The sequence below is a fragment of the Endocarpon pusillum genome (assembly GCF_000464535.1).
Source record: "Endocarpon pusillum Z07020 unplaced genomic scaffold scaffold691, whole genome shotgun sequence".
In the NCBI taxonomy this organism is placed as follows: Eukaryota; Fungi; Ascomycota; class Eurotiomycetes; order Verrucariales; family Verrucariaceae; genus Endocarpon; species Endocarpon pusillum.
The window spans coordinates 39,939-63,322 of NW_006916620.1; the positions used below are offsets into that span (position 1 = coordinate 39,939).

The 23,384-nt window shown below is 49.0% G+C and overlaps 6 protein-coding genes across 6 annotated transcripts; 4 read left to right on the forward strand and 2 right to left on the reverse strand.

The window, feature by feature from the left end:
- Positions 1 to 888: 888 nt before the first annotated feature.
- On the forward strand, positions 889 to 1,281 carry EPUS_07144 (uncharacterized protein; the record flags this gene model as incomplete). Its single annotated transcript, XM_007807435.1, has 3 exons — positions 889 to 1,075; positions 1,121 to 1,140; positions 1,198 to 1,281. 3 exons carry the CDS (start codon positions 889 to 891, stop codon positions 1,279 to 1,281), a joined length of 291 nt encoding a protein of 96 aa, XP_007805626.1.
- Positions 1,282 to 2,775: 1,494 nt separating this feature from the next.
- Positions 2,776 to 4,610, reverse strand: EPUS_07145 (uncharacterized protein; the record flags this gene model as incomplete). The annotated part of the gene is made up of 3 exons (XM_007807436.1): positions 2,776 to 3,317; positions 3,373 to 4,193; positions 4,249 to 4,610. 3 exons carry the CDS (start codon positions 4,608 to 4,610, stop codon positions 2,776 to 2,778), a joined length of 1,725 nt encoding a protein of 574 aa, XP_007805627.1.
- A 4,802-nt stretch (positions 4,611 to 9,412) lies between these two features.
- EPUS_07146 (Linoleate 10R-lipoxygenase) lies at positions 9,413 to 13,338 on the forward strand (the record flags this gene model as incomplete). The annotated part of the gene is made up of 12 exons (XM_007807437.1): positions 9,413 to 10,019; positions 10,069 to 10,203; positions 10,250 to 10,454; positions 10,503 to 10,643; positions 10,695 to 10,785; positions 10,833 to 11,172; positions 11,217 to 11,405; positions 11,454 to 11,522; positions 11,576 to 11,661; positions 11,710 to 12,242; positions 12,288 to 12,702; positions 12,760 to 13,338. 12 exons carry the CDS (start codon positions 9,413 to 9,415, stop codon positions 13,336 to 13,338), a joined length of 3,390 nt encoding a protein of 1,129 aa, XP_007805628.1.
- Positions 13,339 to 14,124: 786 nt separating this feature from the next.
- EPUS_07147 (uncharacterized protein) lies at positions 14,125 to 17,152 on the forward strand (the record flags this gene model as incomplete). Its single annotated transcript, XM_007807438.1, has 7 exons — positions 14,125 to 14,462; positions 14,554 to 14,888; positions 15,941 to 16,253; positions 16,504 to 16,644; positions 16,723 to 16,912; positions 16,980 to 17,088; positions 17,136 to 17,152. 7 exons carry the CDS (start codon positions 14,125 to 14,127, stop codon positions 17,150 to 17,152), a joined length of 1,443 nt encoding a protein of 480 aa, XP_007805629.1.
- Positions 17,153 to 17,227: 75 nt separating this feature from the next.
- EPUS_07148 (uncharacterized protein) lies at positions 17,228 to 19,840 on the reverse strand (the record flags this gene model as incomplete). The annotated part of the gene is made up of 1 exon (XM_007807439.1): positions 17,228 to 19,840. One exon carries the CDS (start codon positions 19,838 to 19,840, stop codon positions 17,228 to 17,230), a length of 2,613 nt encoding a protein of 870 aa, XP_007805630.1.
- Positions 19,841 to 20,036: 196 nt separating this feature from the next.
- Positions 20,037 to 22,767, forward strand: EPUS_07149 (uncharacterized protein; the record flags this gene model as incomplete). Its single annotated transcript, XM_007807440.1, has 3 exons — positions 20,037 to 20,186; positions 20,236 to 20,483; positions 20,532 to 22,767. 3 exons carry the CDS (start codon positions 20,037 to 20,039, stop codon positions 22,765 to 22,767), a joined length of 2,634 nt encoding a protein of 877 aa, XP_007805631.1.
- Between the last annotated feature and the right edge of the window lie 617 nt (positions 22,768 to 23,384).

Here is a 23,384-nt window from a genome sequence, read left to right on the forward strand (position 1 = left end):
GTTGTATTTTTAGGTAGTACGTGGCGTTACTACACTGGCAGCCAGCCTCACAATATTTATGCCCCCCTCGTAGTATTTGCATACAAGATGATGCTTGCCTTCCTCCGCCTCGCCATCTCTCCATTTTCTACGTATTGTACGGAAGGGGCATAAATAATGTTAGCACAGTGCTAAGAACGATTAGTATCAATACATGGTCACACTCTCTTCCAGAAGCCTCTTTGGTGATCATCCATACAGATTACTTAAATTGATACCGCTTAGCTTTTATAGGATTAGTGGCTAAGTTTAGTACCTGTCCCCGCCTCATGTTGGAATTAGCCGCACGTGTACAGAGTCCGTACAGAGTACAGCCAAATCCTTGGCAGAACGTGATCTTGGCGTCAAGGGCCTACGCGCCTCAGTAGATTACCCTACTCATCTAGAATCTACAGAGAGGATAGATAATTCAGTTCATCCACCTCATCACCTCAGAGTTACTAGCTTTGAGCTAACATTACTTCTGCCTGATGCCGTAGTATATGGATAATCTTGGCAATGCGGCTCGGTCTTATTGTGGCTAGTGCTTTCTAATCGCTGAGGTCGTGTAGCCGTTGGTGTTTCTATTCTTGGTCTATTGACTTGTCAAGAGCTACTGTGATCCGTCAATGAGTCAAATGGGCCGATATAAGATCTCCACTGACGGTGAGCGCGGACGCGAATTCGCACGGCGTGCTCTTTTCCTTCTGCAATGTTTGTTCGTTCACACTTATCCTAGTTTTGGTTCTTTTCGTTCTACCATGTTCGTGCGTTCACATTTATCCTGATTTCGGCCGGCGCAGCACTTGCCTAACTTTTGAAACGGATCCTGCCGCGCTTGCCGCGCTCTCGCTGGAGAAGGCTGCCTCTATGGAGGCTCTACCTGAAGGGCCTGCGCTGAAGCCGCCTCCTGGGGTCATACCCGACTTTGCCAACCCAGGTGGCCATCATGGAATTGGCTATGGCGTCGTTATCCTCTGTTCCATCCTCGCAAAAACTGCTGTTGCCCTACGTCTTTATGCAAGAGATACAATTAAGGACCTGAAACTCGAAGATGGTAGGTTCAACCAACGCCTCTACAATCGACCGCTGACTTCGTTAGGCCTATTGGTCTCGGCATTGGTATGCAAGTCCAATCCTCAAGGCTCAGTGGCGGAAATTCTTACCATCTTTCCTTAGGGCTCTTCGCAGGATATCAGTATCTCATGTACGACGGTGCCATATCTCCGGGAATTGAAGTCCATCGGTGGAACATTCAGTTAAAGAAGGTACCTCGTTTGCTCTACGTACGTATAAAAAATTTCCGCAATCAGGTATCGAAGAAATTAATCTCATGAAGCATATGTACCTTGCTACAATCTTTTATGGCGTTGTCATCATGCTTCTCAAAGCCGCCATCCTGCTAGACTGGCTCCGTCTCTTTATACCCCGAGGCCAACGCAATGCCATGTTCTGGTTGTTTCATGGCTTGATCTGGTCTAACGTCCTTTTCTATGTCGTTGGCCTATTCATCTGCATCTTCCAATGCTCTTCCCGTAGAACGATCTGGAACCCACTCTATGAAGGTGGAAGCTGTTCCTTTAACAGGCGCTCCTACGTACTCGCATCTTGCATCATCAATCTGATTTCCGACATCATCCTTTTCGTCTTACCACAGAAAATCATCTGGACGCTGCATATCCCAAAACACAATAAAGTCGGTATTTCTCTGCTGTTCGCAGTCGGTATCTTGTTAGTCTACCTCTGATACTCCAATTGCCTCGCGCTAATCTTCTCGACTACAGTGCCTGCGCCTGTGGCGCCACTCGTCTGGTCTTCACGAACAGGACATTCAACCCTTCCGACACACTTTTGACCCGCTGCGCACTGTATAGCAAGACAGCGTTCTGCACATAAATTATATTATAATATGACTGGGTGGGGAAGTTTGGATTCAAAGACTCAGTCTTTTAAAAAGTATAAGCTAAACCAGCACAATAAAGTCGCATGCTTGCCACAGAGTCTCGCCAACGTAATTTCGCTTGGTTTGCAAGAATCACGTTTACAAAAATAAACTGGCATCTTCAATCATATACGTGCTTTGATTAGAAGAGCAATTCAGAGGACGAGATGCTTATACGAGGAATGTCGCGGTATCAGAGAGATGCTCTCCGCGACGGGACCGAAACGGAAGGGGGATGCTGGTAGTTTGCTACTGAGTACTAACTTACTAGCTAGTACTCCAAAGGGTGATTGGAGATGCCGGTAGGTAGAATGGCAGTGGTCCTAAAAGAGGTATAAGGCAGTAGTGATCTGGATGCTGGAGAGATGGCCCCGTCTGGCAGAGATTGATGGAGGTCATGATATCACAGCGCTCGAAGAGTTCGAGAAGGTGACCCTTTGAAAAAATAGATGAGAGTGCTTTGCCTACACGGCGAGAGTGAGAATGTACGTGATAGGCAATAGGAAGAAGGGCAGGAAATGATTTGTGAAGACGAGATTCAGGCTAAGTTTTTGAATTCAACTGCAACTGCCGAACCGCCAGGTAGCATTGATGAAGAGATCCGCATGATGACTTCGTCGCACCACTTCCAGGTCGAAATGGAACGGCGAGTCTCAGCGCCAGTGTCATAAGATGTGGACCGGGCTGGCCCCGAGCTCACGCATGCAGTCCTAAGTTTGAGGAGGTAGCGTCACTGTGTATCGGCACGATATGTTGTTATGAGTGTGCATGCATGAGATTGTTTGTAGAGCCATGGAGTCCATTTTGTGCTAGAGTCATTCAGTCTTCCCGTTTGTCGGCTTCATTCTGACATATACCTCCCGAATTGGATCTCCTTCATGGCCGCTGACCTTCCACTGACCAATGCCATATTCCTTACCTGCCTTCTTTACTCCTCTCCCCCCTCCTCCTATGATCAGGTTTCCGGGCCGATAGTTTTCATCCTCCTGCATTCGTTTGATGACACTGTTGTGGATCTTGGCATCATCTGGGATGTCTCGTGTTTCGCCGGCAGGAAGAGGCCAACGGATCGGCTTCCACGATCCATCAGGCCTCAAATCCATTCGCCTAAAAGGAAGGTATTCCATGAGCATCCATGTGAGAACAGACATACGGGGCAAGCCGCCACCAAATTGCAGACAATCATGCATGAAGCCTCTGCAGCCGCTTTCACGGATTGCATCGTGGAAGTGTTTATGCTTCTTCTCGTGGTCTTCATCACCATCATCGTCCAAGTCATCTGGACAGCAGTTGAGCTTTGCCATCTTGTAGCGGTCGAATTCCAGGCCAGCCATGCTCGCAGCGTGGACCATCCATACTAATGGAGCATGACTGAGTGGCCACGCCCCCGCCGCCGATATCGGCGTGGCAACCTGCAAACCAAACTTCCTCGATATGTTGCTTTTTATTCTGACCGGAGAATTGCCGTTGTTGCGACGCTCGGTGAGATCGGTATGACGCTTGAGAGTGATCTCTCAGCCCCTCTAGCGATTGTGTGTCTATAGGTCCAGCGATGCTAAAATTTCGACCTCTAATGTCTTCCAAAGACGGATTCATGACCGGCTGAGCTAAGCTCAGGCGACTGTGGTGCGAATCCTGCGACTTGACTGGAGGTCGGGCGGAGGGTTCGAGTGGGGGAGAAGCGGCATCCACCGTTATGTAGGGTACCTGAGCCTCAGGTTCAGCCGTAGTCTGGGGCTTCATCTGAGGTGTATCAGAGGTCTCATTCTGAGATCGCTCTCCTGTGTCTGTATGAGTGAGCGTGACACCGCCATAGGTTCTGTGAGGCCAGAAGTGATGATGGTGCTTTTCTTCGGATAGCTTTGCCCCTGATATTAGGTCTTGTCGGAACTTCGCGCGCCGCTCATTGATCGCCACAGCGTGTCTGATGACCTTGGCGCTCGACCTTGCTGTATACGGGAACTTTGAACGTTGCATCCAAGCATTCTCGAACCGGGGGACGCTGTTGACGGTGTCAAAGAGTCCCAAGAATCTGATACGCTTGACAGGACGTGAGAATGTTTCTCTGAAATTGCTCATGAACTCATACAGCTCCTTCTCTTCTTTCTTGTTCTCTGCGCCACTACCACCTCTCCTCGATTGCCACTTGCTGAATGTCTTCCAAGCGAAGCGTGCCATCTCCTCATTTCCTGCACTGAGTAAGCCCACGTGGTCTACCATTTCAGACAAGAAACTGAAGCACCAAGTCAACAAGCAGAAACATGGCGATGCGTATTAGGGGAGGCTACCGAGCTATATAGCTCCCACGGGAGAATCCAAACATATATATGTCATCACCTGGGTTGTAATAGCGCATCAAGAATTTGTATCCTCCCATAACATGATCTGCAAACGACGTCCCAATAGCCGAGTCCTTGGCTTTGGAGTACCACGAGCCAATTCGGTCGGTTATGGACGTATGATCAAGATCCCCCGAGCTGATATAGGTGCCGATTCCCGGCTGATAATAGGTAAATAACTGGTCGTCGCTCCTATCCAACATGCGATAAATTTTGAGAATATTGCTGTCCTCATCTGTTCCAGAGAATTTGTTCCCTGTCCCATCGAAACATAGCACAAACGTTTTCGGCCTGCGATTGAGGTCGTTCATCCCAGCTGTAGACATGCTCGGCCAGCACGCTGATACTTAAGAATATGATCAGACAGAAATAACTTGAATAGAAAGCAGAATCTGGCAGCTCTCGAGAGTTGGCTGGCTAGACATCCTTCGTGCGAAGCACGCATCTGGATTGGCGGCCAATGATATCCACCATTCCGCCGTAGTTTTAACCATCTACTGTAAGCCATTGAAAGGTAGTACTCGGTGATTGGACGGAGATCGATTGGCGAGACTGGGGAGGTGATATGATGATTCGGCCGTGTCTTACACGTGCAACTCACATGAGTCGGGGTTCCACAAAACAAGGGTTGAGGACTACTACAGCTACAGGCCGAATTTTTGTACCCCCACCGGGTCAAAATATCTTACAAACGCCTTTTTGGCATACATATCCCTGTCAGCATCCCTGTCGCTAATTTGCATCAATTTTGCTCATCCTGCAAATTCTGGATTAGATGGAGAATTGGATACAAGTGCGCTATGAAGATACCCTACACAATGTATGATGAGCTATGAGCGGCTGTTAATGCTGCACTGCATAGATGCTGTATCTTCTGACTATCTTAAGAAGCTGCTTCACTCGATGCAGGCGAGATGGCAAGCAAGCAATTATAAATGTCAATGGAAAGTAAAAACTTGATTTCTGAGCGATAGCCCTATTTAGGCCAGTTTGTGGACATCTACACTCAATTCTGCATATTATGTTTTGTACAGATACTAACGTTTTCAGCAAGGGGGGTACAAAAATTCAGCCTGTAGCTGTACTAGGAGAAGAACATGATCGACCACAGCTCTTAGTGGAAAGGTCCACAGCGGCGTATAAACCCCGTGACATACAATAGTTTGGAATACGGGGATACGAAATTTCGTAATCACTACATGACCTCCCGAAATTCATTTCAGCCAAGCTAAGCTGTCTTCAAGTTCAAACAGTATATAGACATACTTGGCATCCCGCAACCACAAGTATCATCGTAAGTCACAATCCTCTAGTCATATGTTAGTTGCACCGAGAGAATTTAACTCTGATCAGTGGGAATCTATGATGACATCTCACTATTCTAGATAAATCTCAGTCAAGGCATCTTACATTTCATTGAATCGGGACTTACCAGCTTCTGAATGAGCTAATCATGATCTACTACTACGGAGTACGTAGAAATGAGCTAGGACAAGTTGCGTCCTCGGTAAGGAGCAAGCGCCATGATCTGCGGTGGAGTAGCGGTGTCATCTGATCGAGCAAGTTCAAGTTGCACTAGCCCCGAAGAAAAAGCTTAACTTTTGCACTAATCACTTGTCTTCTCATCCTACTTCTGTACTTCTGATTGAGGCGAGTACTACGGAGTACATACTACGGTTACAGGCAGAAGTAATGTTGGTGGGGCGTCAAGGCAACTTGTGCATTACCCTTTTGATACGTATCTTTGAATAGGTATTGTATCTCCATTCTATTAATTCTGGACGTATTATCTAGCAATTAGGCGTTTTGAGATTCTCTACTAACCTATGGATCTTCAAGAGGATCTTCCTGATCGAAATCATCCTTCGAGTACGACGAACGGCCTTTTCTTCGGGGCAATAGGCAACAAGCGCTTTCTGTCCATTTGATGATACCGTCTCTAGCGCAGAACGAAGATTTCCAGTGCCCCACCGACACTACTTACTTCTGCCTGTAACTATTGTAATACGTGATTTACGCGGTGCCGCCAAGAAATGAGTTTCAGTGTCCAATCAAGATTGCTGCAAGAATAGAGATTGACCAATGTGTCCACGGGAGATGAGGTTAAATGTGGGTAAAGGATGCTGGAGATGCCAGATAATTGAATCAGATCAACGAAATTTGTACATCCCTACCAGAGACGGCTTGACATTGCGCTAGAACTCACCTTTCAGCGGCACGGAGTGGGGAGCATGCAGGCAGATGTGAAAGGGATTTACGTAGTACTTAACGCACTGATCATACCACTGACAGGGTATTATGCTGCAATTCTGCTCTGTCTGTACGACAGGTGCACTTCAGTAACTCCATAACCCTATCTATTGGCCATGATTCTAGCTTTGAAACGGCTCCACCTGCTCTAAATCCCTGCCACTATAATTCGGTTTGTGATGGACCTGATAGCGCGTATGTTGGGCTATTTTACACAGTTGAACCTCATCATAGCTGCATTGCCCCATGTCGTTACGCAATACTCACCAGTTCAGAGCAAACTGGCCAAATCCCCATCAAGGAATGTAACACGCGATTCAATTTTTCTGGAAGTTTAAGGCAATATTTCTGAAAGGCACTTCCCCCCATTATCAAGATTCCCTATCATGTATTGTTGTAGCGAGCAGATAGCGTGCAGCCAAATCGCATCAACACAAGTCAAAAGAAGCCAAGGTTATGGGACTGGGAGGGGACTAAGGAGAGTACTACGGGGGGCCTGAAGTAATGTTAGCTCAGCGCTAGTATCTTTACTAATAAAGGTTCTTTGCACAAAATAGTACGTCTAAAGAGATTAGGTGTGATAAATCAGGCCGGCAGAATGGCTAGGTATAAAATAAGCTTCACACTGACGAGTTATAGTACTAAAATCCGGTAACGAGAACTAGCTGCTACTAGCACCTGACTAACATTACTTCAGGCCCACCCCCCGATAGTCAGTTTACAGTGGTCAATTGGCGAAATGCAAAAAGTGATAGAGCAGATCGTCTGTATTTCGGGCGATTCCCTGCATAAGCTAAATGAAGAAGAGGCTAGAAATGGGCTGCTCTCATGTACGTGATATTATTCCTTAGTACGCCGTTCCGTCTCCTACCATTCAAATGGGACCCACTATTTGAAACATATTACTTCAATATCGCCGATCTCACAGATCTCGCAGAGATCCCATATGTGGCGGGTCGATGTGCACTTGTGCAGCCTGCACTTGAACACGACCTTACAGAACATGAAGAACTCTGGCTAGCAGGTTTCCACTGTCAGGTCCTCCTTACTCTGGATAAGACGCGGGCTAATGCATTTGGTAGGACTATATTATATTCTCGGGGCTGTTTGTACTGGGGCCAGGGCGGGCAATCCGGCATAAAAGGCTCAATTGACTCAAGAAGCCCATAATGACTCTCATACGAGTCATCGCCTCCTATTCTCATTAGGCGCTATTATAGACTAGGCTTTGGAAGTGGGAGTGGGTGAAAGACCTGTTGGCTGCGTTCATGCGATTGAACTGTCACTCTAGCGAAGACCTCGCAGTAAGGCCAGCAAACACACGCATAGATCTAGTCGATGCAATCAACTATGTACGTGTGTAGTAGGATTTTGAGTTCACTGCCAACGTAACCAAGAACGGAGGATCTGAAGCGTAGAGTGGAGACTAGTAGATCAATGGTGTTTGTCATGGTAGTATTTGTTGACGACAACGGATTCTAGGCATCGCCACGGTCCTACTTACAGACTCAACCTGTTCTTCAACTGCTTCCTGAAATGTAAGCAATGCTGGACTACTACCATCCCATGTCCATGAACTACATGAGGAATGAACGGAGAACACCAAGATAAGATCACCTAAATTGGACTGGCTCAGCTGATAGCACATTTTGTTATAGAGGAACATCTGAAGCGGAAAGCTTAGGCAGTAGTACGAAGCGTTTTCATCAGATTTTCGATCCGGATTTACCAGGCTCAGTGTACGTGATGTTATCCAAACAGCAAGATAACGTGTGCAGCTAGTACCATACATCATGATCTAGTATCTCTCGATACCGGAACGCTGATACCGGGAGCACTTGAAAAGGATTAGCTGCAGGCCCGTTCCGTGATCGCTGTATAACATCACCACTTTCACAATACTGGCTAGAAAACCTCTGTTTTACAATGAAACTCGTCAAGTCTCCTATGATTCGTTGGAGACTGCCGGAAAAGTATACCGTTAGTTCCCTCCATCACCCGCTAAGCCGTATGCATCAAGCGGCAAAATGGACGACTTCCCGGAAGAAGCGAGAATTCATCGCAACCACGGTCGAATTCTGGTTACCCAGCAGAGACCCGCTCCATGGTCGAGCAACGAGTTTCCTTATCCTTGTCGTCTAGGCTGCATTGGGTGTGTTCTGACCTTCGCTTTTCGAGCCAGATCCGGCTAGACACGAATGAATGTTCCCAATGGAGGGCTCCCAAACAGTCGCCATCTTCACGGCCTTGCAGCTCGGTGCAGTCCAATGCATGTATGGAAGGTCGCCACCTGCCGCTACCTGTCATGTGCTCCTTCATCAGCAACTAGGACATCAGTCTAGCGAATTTCGCAAATCGAATGCTGAGGTGGATCATGATTCATGGGCTTGCCATTGTCAGACAGCCTCACTAAATCGGCCGGCATCGAAACGTTTGCTAGCCAGATATCCCAGCTGGAATTCGAGCTAACGCCAAAGTTAACTAGCGATCTAGCTCTTACGCCCGTGAGTATGCATTTCTACAATCCAGTACTCATTGGGTACATGCACAAACATATACTACGTAGTAGGACGCTGGCCGCCGCCACGCATGTACGTCAACCACAAAATGATCTTGGGCGTGGATTTGATTGGCTTGAAAGGACTGTCGGTGTAAAGCACGGACAACAGATCGTGTGGCAGACTTCAGCTATGTTCTAACTTCGGCTTCGTGCTATCAATTGGGTCTCTGAGAGTTGACTTGAAGGCTTCCGGGATACCATCCATCCTCACTGCATTTCTAGGTCGGCTCGGTCTCTAATTTCTACTCTACTTTTGCGAACCTATTTTGCCGTGCAGAATCGTACTTTTGGCAAACACTCACCATGTTCAGACGACTCTCAAAGACCTTCCACAGGAAAAAGGACTCAAACAGCCATACAAATGGCTATACTAATGGCAATCCTGGGAAAGGTGCCCCCATGACAAACGGAACGGTCTCCCACAGCTCTTCGGAACATGACAACTCGAAAGAGACCCAAGCCACCCGTGCGGACGTGCAAAGCACGTTTGAGCAGTACGCTCAATTAATCCACGCTGCGCAGCGCCCACTGCCCACCGAGTCTGGTGATGGAGCATACCTTACTACCGAAGAGCCCTCGGGGTTTATGGCCGATCTGAAAGCCCTAGGCTTCAAAGAGATTAAGACCATCAAACACATCATGGAGGAAAAAGCGGCGGGTAAGCTTCAAGACGACAAAAAGATGCTCATGGAGGAGGTCATGCAGCTTGCTGCCGCGTTACCTGACAAGTCAAGTAATCGTGTTCAGCTTACTGGCTTGTTTTTGGACGAGTTGTGGAATAGCCTCCAGCACCCCCCCATGTCATACCTTGGAGACAAGTACCTCTATCGATCTGCAGACGGCTCGAACAACAGCTACATCTTCCCCATGCTTGGTGCTGCCAATACTCCCTATGCAAGGTCGGTTCGTCGTAAGTCTCCATGGCGCTACGTCGCGTGTAGATATTGATCCCCACACAGCTATGACAATACAACCTGGCGCGTTACCCGATCCCGGGCTTGTGTTCGATAGCCTCTTCGCTCGACAGAAGTTCAATCCATCCCCGAACAAGGTTTCCAGCGTTTTCTTCGACTGGGCATCGCTCATCATTCACGGTAAGCCAACGTCGAATGGCAAGATACAGCTTCTGATCCCAGCTAGACCTGTTCCAGACCGATCATCGGGACTTCAGCATTTCTCAAACTTCCTCATACTTGGATCTGTCCATTCTCTACGGAGACGTGCAAGAAGACCAGAATCATATGAGGACTTTCCAACATGGTAGAATCAAGCCAGACTGCTTTTCGGAATCGCGCTTGTTGGCATTTCCGCCTGCCTGTGGAGTAATGCTTATCATGCTGAACCGGTAAAAGTTATGCCCTGTTTCACCTCGGAAACGCCTGACGTGAAGCAGATTTCACAATTATGTCGTCGAGCAGCTGGCTGCCATTAACGAGAACGGAAGGTTCACGCCCCCGTCGGACAGGCTTCCACCCGCGCAAGCAGAACAAGCTTGGAAGAAATATGACAACGATCTCTTCCAGACAGGGCGCCTGTATTGATCACCTGCGCATCCACCATGTTGCACGCTACTGACTTGAAGTAGGATCACATGCGGTCTCTATATCAACATAACCCTGTATGACTACCTCCGCACGATCATTAATCTGACCAGAAGCAATAGCACTTGGACTTTGGTAAGTCATTCTGGACACGAAACTCCGTACCGTAGCTGAATAATAAGGATCCTCGAATGGACACGCCGAAGACTTTCGGTAAAAATGGCACCCCTCAAGGTGTTGGCAATCAAGTCTCCGTAGAGTTCAACCTTGCTTATCGCTGGCACTCTTGCACCAGTGAGAACGATGAGAAATGGACTGAAGAAGTTTACACCGAGCTCTTTGGCAAGAAGGCAGATGAAGTATCGTTTCCGGAGCTGATGGCGGGACTGTCCAAATGGGATAAGGATATGTCAGATGATCCTATGAAGCGACCCTTTGCTCATCTTCGACGAGGTGAGGACGGAAAATACAACGATGATGATCTGGTTAGGATCATGCAGGGGGCAATAGAAGATGTTGCAGGTGAGATCAGCTCCACTTCTTAGCTTGCACTGCTGAGAGTATAGGCTCGTTCGGACCTCGCAATGTTCCCAAATGTCTTCGGTCAATCGAGATTCTAGGCATGAAGCAGGCGCGTGCCTGGAATTGCGGAAGTTTGAACGAGTTTCGAAAGTTTTTTGGTTTGAAGCAGTACGACACATTCGAGGAGATCAATAGTGATCCATATATCGCCGATCAGCTTCGCCGACTCTACGGTGAGAGGACTAGATTGGAGGAAACTTATCAGGACTGACTTGTCGTAGAACATCCAGATTTTGTCGAGCTGTACCCTGGCATTGTTTCCGAGGAAGCAAAGCCGCCGATGGTCCCCGGTTGGTGAAGATACTTGGCCATTCATATAATTTGACTGACGATGTTTTCCAAGGTGTTGGTATCACGCCAACTTATACGATCTCTCGAGCTGTGCTTTCTGATGCAGTCGCTCTTGTCCGAGGTGACCGCTTCTACACGGTAGGCTAAATCATCCCTTTCCTCGTCAGCAGTCCCTAACGATACAAGCTCGACTACACACCCAAGAACCTCACGAACTGGGGTTTTCAGGAGAGCAACTACTCCCTTGCGATCAATAATGGCTGCGTTTTCTATAAGTTGATGCTGCGAGCATTTCCAAACCACTTCAAGCCAGATTCAATCTACGCCCATTACCCAATGACAATACCGAGCGAAATGGCAGTCGTTATGAAAGACCTGGGCCGCTATCACGAGTTCAGCTGGGAGAAACCCATGCGGATCCTTCCTCGGATCAACTTGACTTCTTACCCCGCTGCGAAGTATATTCTCGAGCGTGCACAAGACTTCAATGTTATGTGGAACGAAGGTTTTGAGCACGCCATGGGGAAAGGAGGCCTGAAGTTCATGCTGGCTGGTGACACACCCTTCCACACGAACCAGCGAGAGGTGATGAGCAAGTCGTTGTACAGGAATGACTGGCACAGAGCAGTCAAAGAATTCTACGAGTACCAAACCCTGAAGTTGCTCAAGGAAAAATCGTGCCAAATTGCAGGCATCAACCAAGTGGACATTACTAGAGAGTAAGGATATCCATGCGTCGGAGAAGTACCTGCTGACAACTCTAGTGTCGGCAATCTGGCTCATGTCCATTTCGCGGCAAACATGTTTGCACTTCCCTTGAAGACCGAGGAAAACCCGCACGGCATTTTCTCAGAGCATGAGATGTACATGATGATGTCTGTCATCTTCACTGCCATCTTCTTTGATTTCGAGCCCACAAAATCCTTTCCTCTGCGGAAGGTTGCATTGAAGCTCTCCAACATGTTGGGGAAACTGATCGAGGCACACGTCAAAACAGTAAATGCAACTGGCTTTGCTGCGAAACTCATCGACACGTACCGGGAGAACGACAACGCATTGTCAGACTATGGTATCCACATGGTTCGCAGACTCACGGAGACAGGGATGACGCCGTATGAGATTGCATTTTCTCAGATCATGCCCACAGCAATCGCAATGGTGCCAAATCAGTCGCAAGTGGTGAGTAAATGGATCATAGTCTGGCCTCGGGGGACTATCGACTAACATTTGCTTCAGTTCACGCAGATCATCGACTACTATCTTTCCGCAGAAGGAAAAGTACATCTGCCAGAGATTAACCGCCTGGCTAAGATCGACACGCCCGAGTCTGATGATAAGCTTCTTCGCTATGCCATGGAAGGCATCCGCTTGAACGGCACATTCGGCTCATACCGCCGCTCCACTGTCTCAACAACAGTGGATGATGGCGGTCGACAAGTGGACATCAAGCCGGAAGACAAGGTCTTCGTGTCCTTCGTCAGTGCTGCCCGAGACGAGAAGATCTTTCCTAGTCCGAATGAGGTGCGCATTGATCGACCGCTTGACTCATATATCCACTACGGCATTGGCGCACATACCTGCCTAGGCAAGGAAGCCAGCATGGTCGCCCTAACCGCCATGTTGCGGGCCGTTGGCAAGCTTAAGAACCTTCGCCGCGCTCCTGGACCACAGGGCCAGCTCAAGAAGATTCCCAGGCCTGGAGGGTTCTATGTCTATATGAGGGAGGATCAGGGGAGCTACTATGTGTTCCCACTCACGATGAAGGTACATTTCGATGGAGAAGTTCCGGCCCCGACGAAGGCAAAAGCAAGATGAAGCAAGCGATCAGGAACACTTGCGTGGTACGAAGGTGCATTGCGGTGACAAGGTAGCTCTCGCGGTATTGTCTTATGTAGTCCCACCATACTAATACCATTTGTTTCGATTGTTTACTATGTTTGATGGACTTGGGTGGATTGTTTATCGTCAGACGCTGTGAGCGCCTATGGGCCAGATTTGCTGCGTTTCTACTGCGGAATCCGTACGTTTTGATTGGTCAAGTTCTACTGCAATTTCGCTTCTAATTTCTGTACCGTACGGAGTACAGCCAATTTGGACGTATATCTACCGACGCTGCCCCTTAATTAGATAGAACAACTGGTTTTCTACAGAACTCCTGCATTCTTACACATTTATTTTGAGCGCCATGACAACATCTCGACTCACTTTTCTGGTTGTGGCTGGGGTCAAGCAACCGGATTCCAGCCACGATTTCGCAATAAAGTCAATTTTCAAGGACTTCGGTCTCTGTAGACAGGACATGAACCTGCGGCGTAATTCTCGGTGAAATGCGGGAACGGTAGGATGAAAGCATCTCGTTCTTGCAACCTGCAACGCTTCGGGTGATGACACATTTTGCATATTTTCTATTGTCTTGGTAACAACGCATTTGGGAGACTTAGACGTCAATTCATTCTCATTGCCCTGCATTGCCTTGCTGCTGCTGTTGCTGTTCCTGCACACACACCCAAGGGTAATTGGGAGATAGAACAGCTTAAAGTGCTTGGGAATCAGACATTGATTATACATCGAAGAGACTGCAACCATCCCGAACCAACAAGCATGGCAAGTACAAGCAAGAACCATGCCTTGATGGAGTCGGTCAAGTCCTACAAACATGTACCCTGGTGTGACGACTACGAGAAAATGATTTCTGGCATGCTGTACGACTCTTGTGTCCCCGAGCTGATGAACGGGCGCTTTCGAGCTCGGAAGCTCATGGACAAATACAACAAGTACTTTCCCGAAGATGCCACCTTCGAATCACTGGCCAAGGACAGGGAGGTTATGCTGAAGGAATTGATGGGAAGCGTGGGCACGGATGTCTTCATGGAGCCGCCCGTCTATGTGGACTATGGATGCAATATCTCCATTGGGGAGAGATTCTACGCGAATTTCAAGTATGTGCGCCGAGTTTGAGTCGTTTCGTTACCCCACGCGCACTCGCACTCGCACTCGCACGTCGGCCTTCTCGTCTGACCATATCCCTAGTACCGTCATACTCGACTGCGGCATTGTCACCATCGGCGACCGTGTTATGTTCGGTCCCTTCGTCAGCATCTTCGCCGCCACGCACGAGACAGAAGTCCAGTCGCGGCGGGACAACATCGAATACGCGCGCCAAGTGAAGATCGGCGACGATTGCTGGGTTGGTGGGCATGTAACCATCCTGCCAGGAGTGACGATTGGCCAAGGCTGCACAATAGGGTCAAATTCCATCGTGACCAAGGACGTGCCGGAGTGGAGTGTAGCAATGGGTTCACCAGCCAAGGTGGTGAAGAAAGTGACGCCTGTCCCGCGGATCGACAAACCCGAAGGAGATGAGAGTACTTGAGCGCTACCTGTCTCTGATTGGCTGCTTCACCGGTGCAGGTAACAGAATGACAGAGCAGACGATATAGAATTAGCTGATCCGGAAGCTTTATTCGTACAGACAATTCCATCACCTCTGTTTGTTCCCTCCACAGCCCTGAGATTCAGTCACATCTGTCCATCCGACCCGAGATAAGGACTGCTACTGCCAAGCGCCGCCCATCCATCCGACAAAATCAAAATTCCCCGTCTGATCAAAGCCTGAAATTGTCAGAATCCCTAATACGCGCATACGTATCTGTTACGTATTAGCATGATGGTACAAGGGTCCCCGCATGCAAAAGGCACGAAACGCTCTTGTAACTGTTACGCCCCGTCATTTATGGCAGTGAGCATTGCTATACGAATTGAACGCCAAATGCTGTTTCTGAGCTGTTACAGTAATGCGCTTCTATAGCTATCAGTATGAGCAAATGCTCCTCTTGATAGGAGTAACTCAATCAAGTGAATTGGCACCTCCGTACGCTGTTTGCTACTACTTCTAACAGAAATGATCATTGCCCCATTCAGATCTTTCATCGAACTGCGGCACTATGCCCCGGGCGGCCAAAGTGGGCCGAAGCCGAAAAACATACCACCGAGATGCCGGATCAGGCTTTGATCTGCCAAGCGCTGTGTGGATGATCGGCGCCAGTGTCGCTTAGAGCTTAGCGGCGTATCAAAATCCTCTCCTGTGCCAATGACATGTTCCCTCTCTTCCACCAGGAGATATGGCCACGCAAGCGGCAAGTTGAATGTTAGCTCATAGACATGGACATATGTGAGGCTTACCCCAGGCGGTGTCCTATTATAGCGAAGAATATGTTGATCCCCTCACAATACATCGCAGAGACGCGCAGACTTACAGCCAGCTCATCAACACGGAAGGTAGGTAGTTGGTCAAGGTGCGAACAGCCTGTCGTAGAAGTGTTGCCCACTAACCTAGCATTACGAATGAGGAGATAGTCTGTGTGCCTCGTGATTGTTGGTGATCAGAAGGATATCGTCCATGCTGACCATAGTAAAGGATCGAAATACTTTCCTCGAAACAGATATATCTCCCGACTCCAAGCTTCCGGAGGCGGTTTCAATAGGGCCAAAATTGATCATGACGAAGAAAGCTACAGGCGGCCCACCTCCGTCACAACGCCCCAGGAGCCAGTGTGTATTGCGCACGAGGCTGGATTACTCAGGGCACTTTTTCGGAAATTCTGCTCATGTTCGATCATCGTGATCCTTGATGGTGTACTTCAAGCAAATGCCTATGCAACAATTTCTTCCTCAACATTGAGCAGTTTCGTGACGCCTTCTCAGCTTCAAGATGACGAATCATATACTCCGTGAAGGATTCTGCTCAGTGACAGATTTCGCTCTGTGCAGGACTATCTGTGACGGTGATGCTGCGAGATGACACGCCTGAAAGACTCAATGGTGATGTTCTCAATTCACCTTGCGGAGGACGAAATGTGTCATTTTTCTCGATATTCTATAACAATGAGCCTCGCGGTAGTATTAGCTATGCAATTGGAGCGCTCATTCCGCCTCTTTCGATATCTTCGACCTGTCGAAACTGCTGATCACCACCACCAGTGCAGAGAACGAGCAACGAAGACACGCGATACCCATCATCATCATCGTCGTCGTCGTCATCATCATGACCGACACCAAAAGTCGGCAAGAGGAAGAAGAAGAATTACCAATTCACCAGAGCCTCGTCCTATACTTCACCAGGTGCGGATGCACGTACTACCACACCACGCCACATCAGATCCCACGAGACGACCGCGAGCCAGCGAACGACTAGCCCAGCCGAGAAATGGTACCTGACGGTTCAGGTGTGCTGAAGCCTATGATGGTGCGGAAGGCTTGCATCGAAGGCAACTGCCGTGCGCACGATCTCGAGATGATACTCGATATCCTCGAGGAAGAAAGGCGCCCTCCGGATACACGTCCGGACGACGACTCCGAGAAGAGAGATGATCATCTTCGGTTGGCGATGGTGGGAAGCGAGACGGCGAGGAAGTATCGCGCCATGAATTCTTTTAAATGCGAAATGGAGTGTGCAGTTCCGAGATGCCGTCGACCTGCACATGCCGCTGCATCGGGCGAGTTTTCAGCCTCAAGCGGATGATGCCTTCACTGATGAAGAGAAAAAGAGGTTTCCGTGGATCATCGGTAAGCACGGGTTTGCTGCTATTGCTGATGATACTGATGATGTCAAGACGGTACCGGCAGCTGAAAATCCTCGATGTCGGTCTTGTGGGGGTTAAAATAGTATGGCAAGGCTGAGCTCAAACTGAGCATATCGAGCATATCACTCCTCCTCGATTTCTTCGGTATCTTTTGCATGGCCCGTCTCTCCATTGGCCTGAGCTCTAGCTTCCTGCTTTCTGTACAGACCAGCGAGGAAATCAGATGTGCTTGCCTCCTCAATACTCTTGTCTTCTCGAACTTTCAGAAAGCGAGGGAAACGCAGACTCAAGCCCCGCTCGTCACTAACCAATCCAATGGCCGCGGTATATGTTGGGCTCAGAGTTATGTCGGCAAATGCCATCTCCCATACTTCTTGCGGCTCGAACCAAACATCGGGATGTCCGCCATATTCGACATAGCTTGGTCGCGCTATGACATTATCACCGTCTTCGCTGTATTTCTCTTTGTTGGCCTGGTAGAACTTGTCGGTAAAGCCGGATATGCATTTGGTGACGACTTCGAGGGAGCCTGTAACTGGATTACGACAAGCTAGCAGGATCGGTGACCACCATTTGGCCTTTCGACCTTGACCGTGCCAGCCAGCCACAGGGATGAGGTCTATCGTGTCGGCAGCAGTATTGTAGTCCTTTTTGACCTTGAGCCAAGAATCAAGACGTTTATCGGGTTCATAAGTGGCAAGGAGCGCTTTTCTCCTCGTTCCTTTCTCCTTCTCTTCTTCCTTTGCAACTTTGACTCGGTTTCCTTTCTTGGGCTTAGAAGGTGTCACCGGTGTAGGCGTATTGAGCTGAGCATCATCCTGTACCTCCGTCTGCAGGTCGGGATTTGGTAGATTGTCAAGCACTTTTACCATGATGCCCTCGCATTTGAAGTCGGTGGCACTCTTGAAGAATTCGAGGACAGTCTCCGATTCTGCTGGTGACGCATCAATACTTCGGACCCAGGTAAAGTGGTGCTCTTTTTCAATGAACATGCTGCGTAACAATCCCCGTCGTTCTCTGAATGGTCTATTAAGAAGTTCTTCACCATTCAGATACATCAGATCGAACGCGAAGAGACAGACATCGACTTTGATGCTGCCAATGTCAACATCCTTCCGAGCACGATTCGTCAGGGTCTGAAAGGTCCTTAAGTCTCCTGTCTCTCGGTCGACTGCCACCACTTCGCCCTCAAGGATAAAACTTGACACTCCATCTCCCCTGATCTCAGGAACCAGTTTGACAAGATCCGGGTATTTGTCCGTCATGACTTCAAGGTGACGGGAGAAGATTGAGACTTTGCCCTTATCATCACAATGAACTTGTGCACGTTGCCCATCATACTTGAATTCGCAGCCGAAATCTCTGCCCTGTAATTTGGTAAGCATCTCGCCTAAATCACGAGTGATGCTTCCCAGCATGGGTCGCAGCGGTATATGCAACGCAAGGCCACACCGCAGCAGCAGCTCCTCACATACGCCCACCTCCAGAAGGCCAGGGACGATATCATTGTAGTTTGGACGGCGAGCAAAGCATGCCTTGACCGTCTCCTCAGCCTTTGACCAAATGGCGGCGAGCTCATCCTTCTTCAACTTTGCAAGCTCAGAGCGCTGGAGAATTTCGAATTCAGCCCCAGCAGGTTTCGAAAGCAGAAAAGCTCGAGCGAGTGCGATGAGCATGGTAGTCTTTACTGCTCCGATACGGAGATGCTGAACAAGAGTTCGAACGATGTATCTACTCTCCTCAGCGCCTCTAGCATCTTGCACAAGTCTTTCCACGATTCTCTGCTTGTTCTCTACGCTGCCATTGCCTTTGCTATTGGCAATCTTGACAAGCGACTGATAGACTCCTTTAATGGTCAATGGCTTCGGCTTTCTCAGAGTAAAGCTTTGCTTCTTCTTCGCTTCAAATGCCACATCACCTGCATCACCGTACTTATCGTATAACGTCTTCAACCCTCCACTGTCCAGCCCGCAAACTTTCTTCAGGGCTTTCGATATTGCCGAGCCGCCCAGCCCCAGCTCCAAGGAGATATACGATGGGGATATTGAATTCGTCGCTAGCCACACGGCAGGCAGCAAGCTGTCTGGATCTCCTTCAATGATTGTCCGGAGGCAATTGACAAGTGTGTCGACGATTTTGATGCGGCTTTGCGTGCTGTTGATCAGGATGAAACACCTCGTTAGGAGAGAGTAAAACGCATTGCCACCCTCTGATGCCCAATAACTTCTTAGCTCGGACACGTAGTCTTGGGGATCGAAGGTCAGAGGACTTTGGTCGAATGGAACAGTAAGGGTGACTGTATCTTCAGCAGATCCCGCCGACTGCAGAGAAAGCACCGTAGGTGCACCGTTTCCGTGAACACGGCCTGCTGTGTCCTTCGACTGCTCTCGTAGCTTAACTGACTCATCTTCCAAAGACTGGTCTCCCTCATTGAAGAATGCGTGATCCTGGTTTGATTCTGGTGCTGGGTCTGCTTGGGTTTTCGCCTCATGCTCATTGTCCCATGCCTGTTGTAACTGTCTTGCGAATTGCTCATCGTCTTGATGCATATTCATCCCACCCGCTGATTTCTCTTCTGCTTGTCCATTGATACCATCCACAGCTGTCTTGGTTGTCTTTGTGTCTTCGCCTCGAGCTTTGGCATTCTGCTTTGCGAAGAAGAAGTCCAGACTTTTTACCGGCAGAGGGGACGCTTTGCTGCCATTCTTCTTCCTGCGTTTGGCAGGACTCTCCATGGCTTGATCGCATTGATCTCCCAACCTCTCCTCGCAGCTACTGTTGTCGTTCAACCATTTTTGTTTTGGAAAAGTGAACACAACGTCATTGACGTACAGCTGTCTCAGACGCGTTCCTCCGCATTCACAACTTCAACTTTTTTCACAGAAAGCCACCGAAGAAAGAACACCGACGAACCGGCCTATCACCGAGACAATGGCTTCTTTGACACGTGCTTCTAGCTCGGAGATGGATACAAGAGTAAAAGATTATCTAGACGACAAGATACAAACTGCGGCGGACTTTGAAGGCCTGGAGGTATTGCTTCAACAAGCCAGGACTCAGCAGCAACTGCTGAAGAAACAGGTTCGGTCTTTCATTGGCCTTCGCGGGCAGCATACTGATCTATGTGTAGCTCGAGGAAGCCAGTTCAGACTTCGAAAGGGCCACACAAGCCCTTCACGAGCATGAGACCAGCATCCAAGAGAAGGCGGAGAGCTACCAGGAGCAACAATCCGATATTGATCGAAGACTGATTTATATCACTGAAGCTACAACAAGCGATGATGCTGTCAAAAAGTTCGAGACCAGCATGGCAAAACTTCGCCGACTCGATCTTGCTACCGGTTATCTTCAACTACTGCAAGAAGTAGATGTTCTATGGTACGTCTGCTGGTCATGTTTCGAGGCATTGAAGACTGACGTTGGTAGTGAACAAGCCCGAAACGATAGCAAAACCTCAGCGCGATTAGCCATACCTGCCTACACTCGGTTGCGCTCACTTGTTAAGGCATTACACGATGGGCAGCCTGCAGCGGAAGGTGCTGCACCGCATCTAGTGGATCATGTTGAACAGCAGACGTCAAAAGTGTATGCCCTGCTGAAGGAGGCCTTGAGCAGCGACCTAAACAAAACCCTTGATCAAATGGGGTGGCCGAAAAAGGATATGCACTTGGACAGCAAAATGGTTGCGAATTGGACGGAGCAAGTTAACACTCTACTAGACTTGCAAGTACCGGATCTGTTGTTGGAATCTACCAAAACGCATAATGAACCCTCGAATGCACAGCCGAAAATTCTACTGCCATTAGAGGTCATGGTTCATCCTTTACAGCTCCGGTTCAGATATCATTTCTATGGGAAACGAGCCACCAATCGATTGGATAAGCCAGAATACTTTCTTTCTCACATCCTCGATCTTCTGGAAGACCATAATGGCTTTCTGGTGGACTATTTGCAACCAGTGTTGGACGATAGATTCCGCGCCGTGCCTGAATTGGAGGATGTCCTCTATCCAGACGCAACGTCTGCTTTCATTTCTGCTCTGCTGCCAATGGTTAGTGCAAAAGTACTTACTCTCCTTCCTCAAATCTCCTCGCAACCGCAACTGTTTTCACATTTCATGCACGAGCTGATGTCGTTCGATACCACAATACGCGACTCTTGGGCCTATACACCGACGCCCCACTCTTTGTCAGACTGGAAAGGCCTCACCTGGTCTGTCTTGGTCACGCACGAGTACTTTGAATCGTGGCTCAAGGTCGAGAAAGAGTTCGCGTTAGCAAGATACGAAGCCATTATTGCAGCATCTGACAGCGGAGAAATTGACTACGACAGCACAGAGCCAGGGTCAACAAAACCAACCAAGAGTGCTATCCGGGTCAACGACCTCCTGGAAACAATCACAGATCGCTACAGACCGCTTTCTTCTTTCAGCCATAAATTGAGATTTCTTATTGATATACAACTTGAAGTCTTTGATCAATACCACCAACGGCTTCATGGAAGTCTCGAGAGGTATATCATGGACACTTCAACACTAGGCAAAGTGATTCAAGGATCTACAGGGACTGCCAACGACGCTAGAGGCATAAACAACGTGAGCGGAATGTATGGTCTTGAAAGTCTGAGCAAAGTCTTTGGCAGCGCCGAGTATCTTGAGCGCAAGATGTCAGATTGGGGAGACGACATCTTCTTCCTCGAACTTTGGGAGGAGCTGCAGGACCGCGCACGGCGAAATGCTGGCTCAAAAGGGACCGTCGGTCGTGACCTACCAACGTCTGATGTCGCGTCCAGAACATCAGCCTCTATCAATCAAATAGATGATCCCGATAGTGGGGAACCAGATGGAGGAGCGCTCTTCGATGAGACAGCGTCGGCCTATCAACGACTCCGATTAAAGGCCGAGGAGCAGATCAATGAACTCCTCATCAGCGCCGTCACTGCTTCTCTACGACCATACTCCAAAGTCGCTGGCTGGTCATCCCTCATCTCCTCTGGCACCACTGCCTCCATGCATTCATCTTTCACCCCAACATCCGCCTTAGACATGCCCCTCCAACTCCTCTCTGACTATCTCTCCTTTCTCGCAAAAGTCCTAGCAGCATCTCCTCTACGACGTATAACCCGCCAGCTCTGTCTCGCGATTCAAAAATACATCTGGGACAATGTTCTCATGCGTCATAACTTCTCAGCGAGTGGAGCAGAACAGCTAAAGGGTGACGTGGAGGCGATTGAAAAGGTCATTGATGCCTCTATATACCAACCTGGCGAAGCGGCGAGGGGGATGAGGAGGTTGAACGAAGGAATTAGGTTACTTGGATTGCCGATCAGGCCTTCTACAAGTAACTCGAAATCCGTTGCTGCTGCTGGAGTGGATGAAGAGATGGAGAAGGAGGAAGGATGGGGCTTTGACAACGACAACGACAACGATGACAGCGACGAGGGAGCAACTGCAGCAGCGGGCGCGGAGTCAGATGGAGGATCAGACACCTCTAACAAGGACGCCAGCGGCGGTGATAGAGTCTTTTCTCTTTGGGAAGTGGAGAAACGCGTCTTCAAATCCAACGAGTCAGCTAGAAATGTCCTGCTGGACATGGGAATCGAGACACTGAGCGAGTCGGATGCGAGAGCGGTTTTGGAACGCAGGGTGGAGGTTGGGAGCTGAGCATCAGGATCTATAAGTAGCGGTGGGAAAGGTAGGGGATGAAGCCATGCTGGACAGAGCAAGAGGTGCAACGCAGCTGGTGGGAGAGCCGTTGATCAAATCAGGCCCAAAGCACTCCAGATATCCGGGTCGATTGGGCCACTGAGGGAGGAAGTCTGCTATCTCCTCTTAACTTACGCTGTCCCGGTTTCTCCCATACCTTGACGCCAAATCTTGGCCCACCACTTCCCTCACTGTGTCTTCAATCCACTTTCCGCTTCTTTCGTGTTTTTTTTTTCTCCGGCCCTCCTCTTTGCCGTCAATCCACCCCAATCGGCCACACCGCCACACGTACACGCCAGCTACATACCGCGAAGAGATGCTCCCTGCCTGCCTGCCTGCCTAACCCCATCCCTCCCTTCTTATCCTGCGTACGTGCGTGCGCTAGCGTATTGGTTCAAGCAAGCAAGCAAGCAAGAACTCAATCGAGCGCGCCTCCCTTCCCCTTCCGTCCTTCCATCATTATTACTCCGTTCCCGCTCCCGCTCCTTCCCAGCACCAGCACCAGATCCCCATCTCTCTCCCTATTTTCCAATCCAGACCCCTCGATCTCCCTATCAAGTCAGCAGGACCATTCC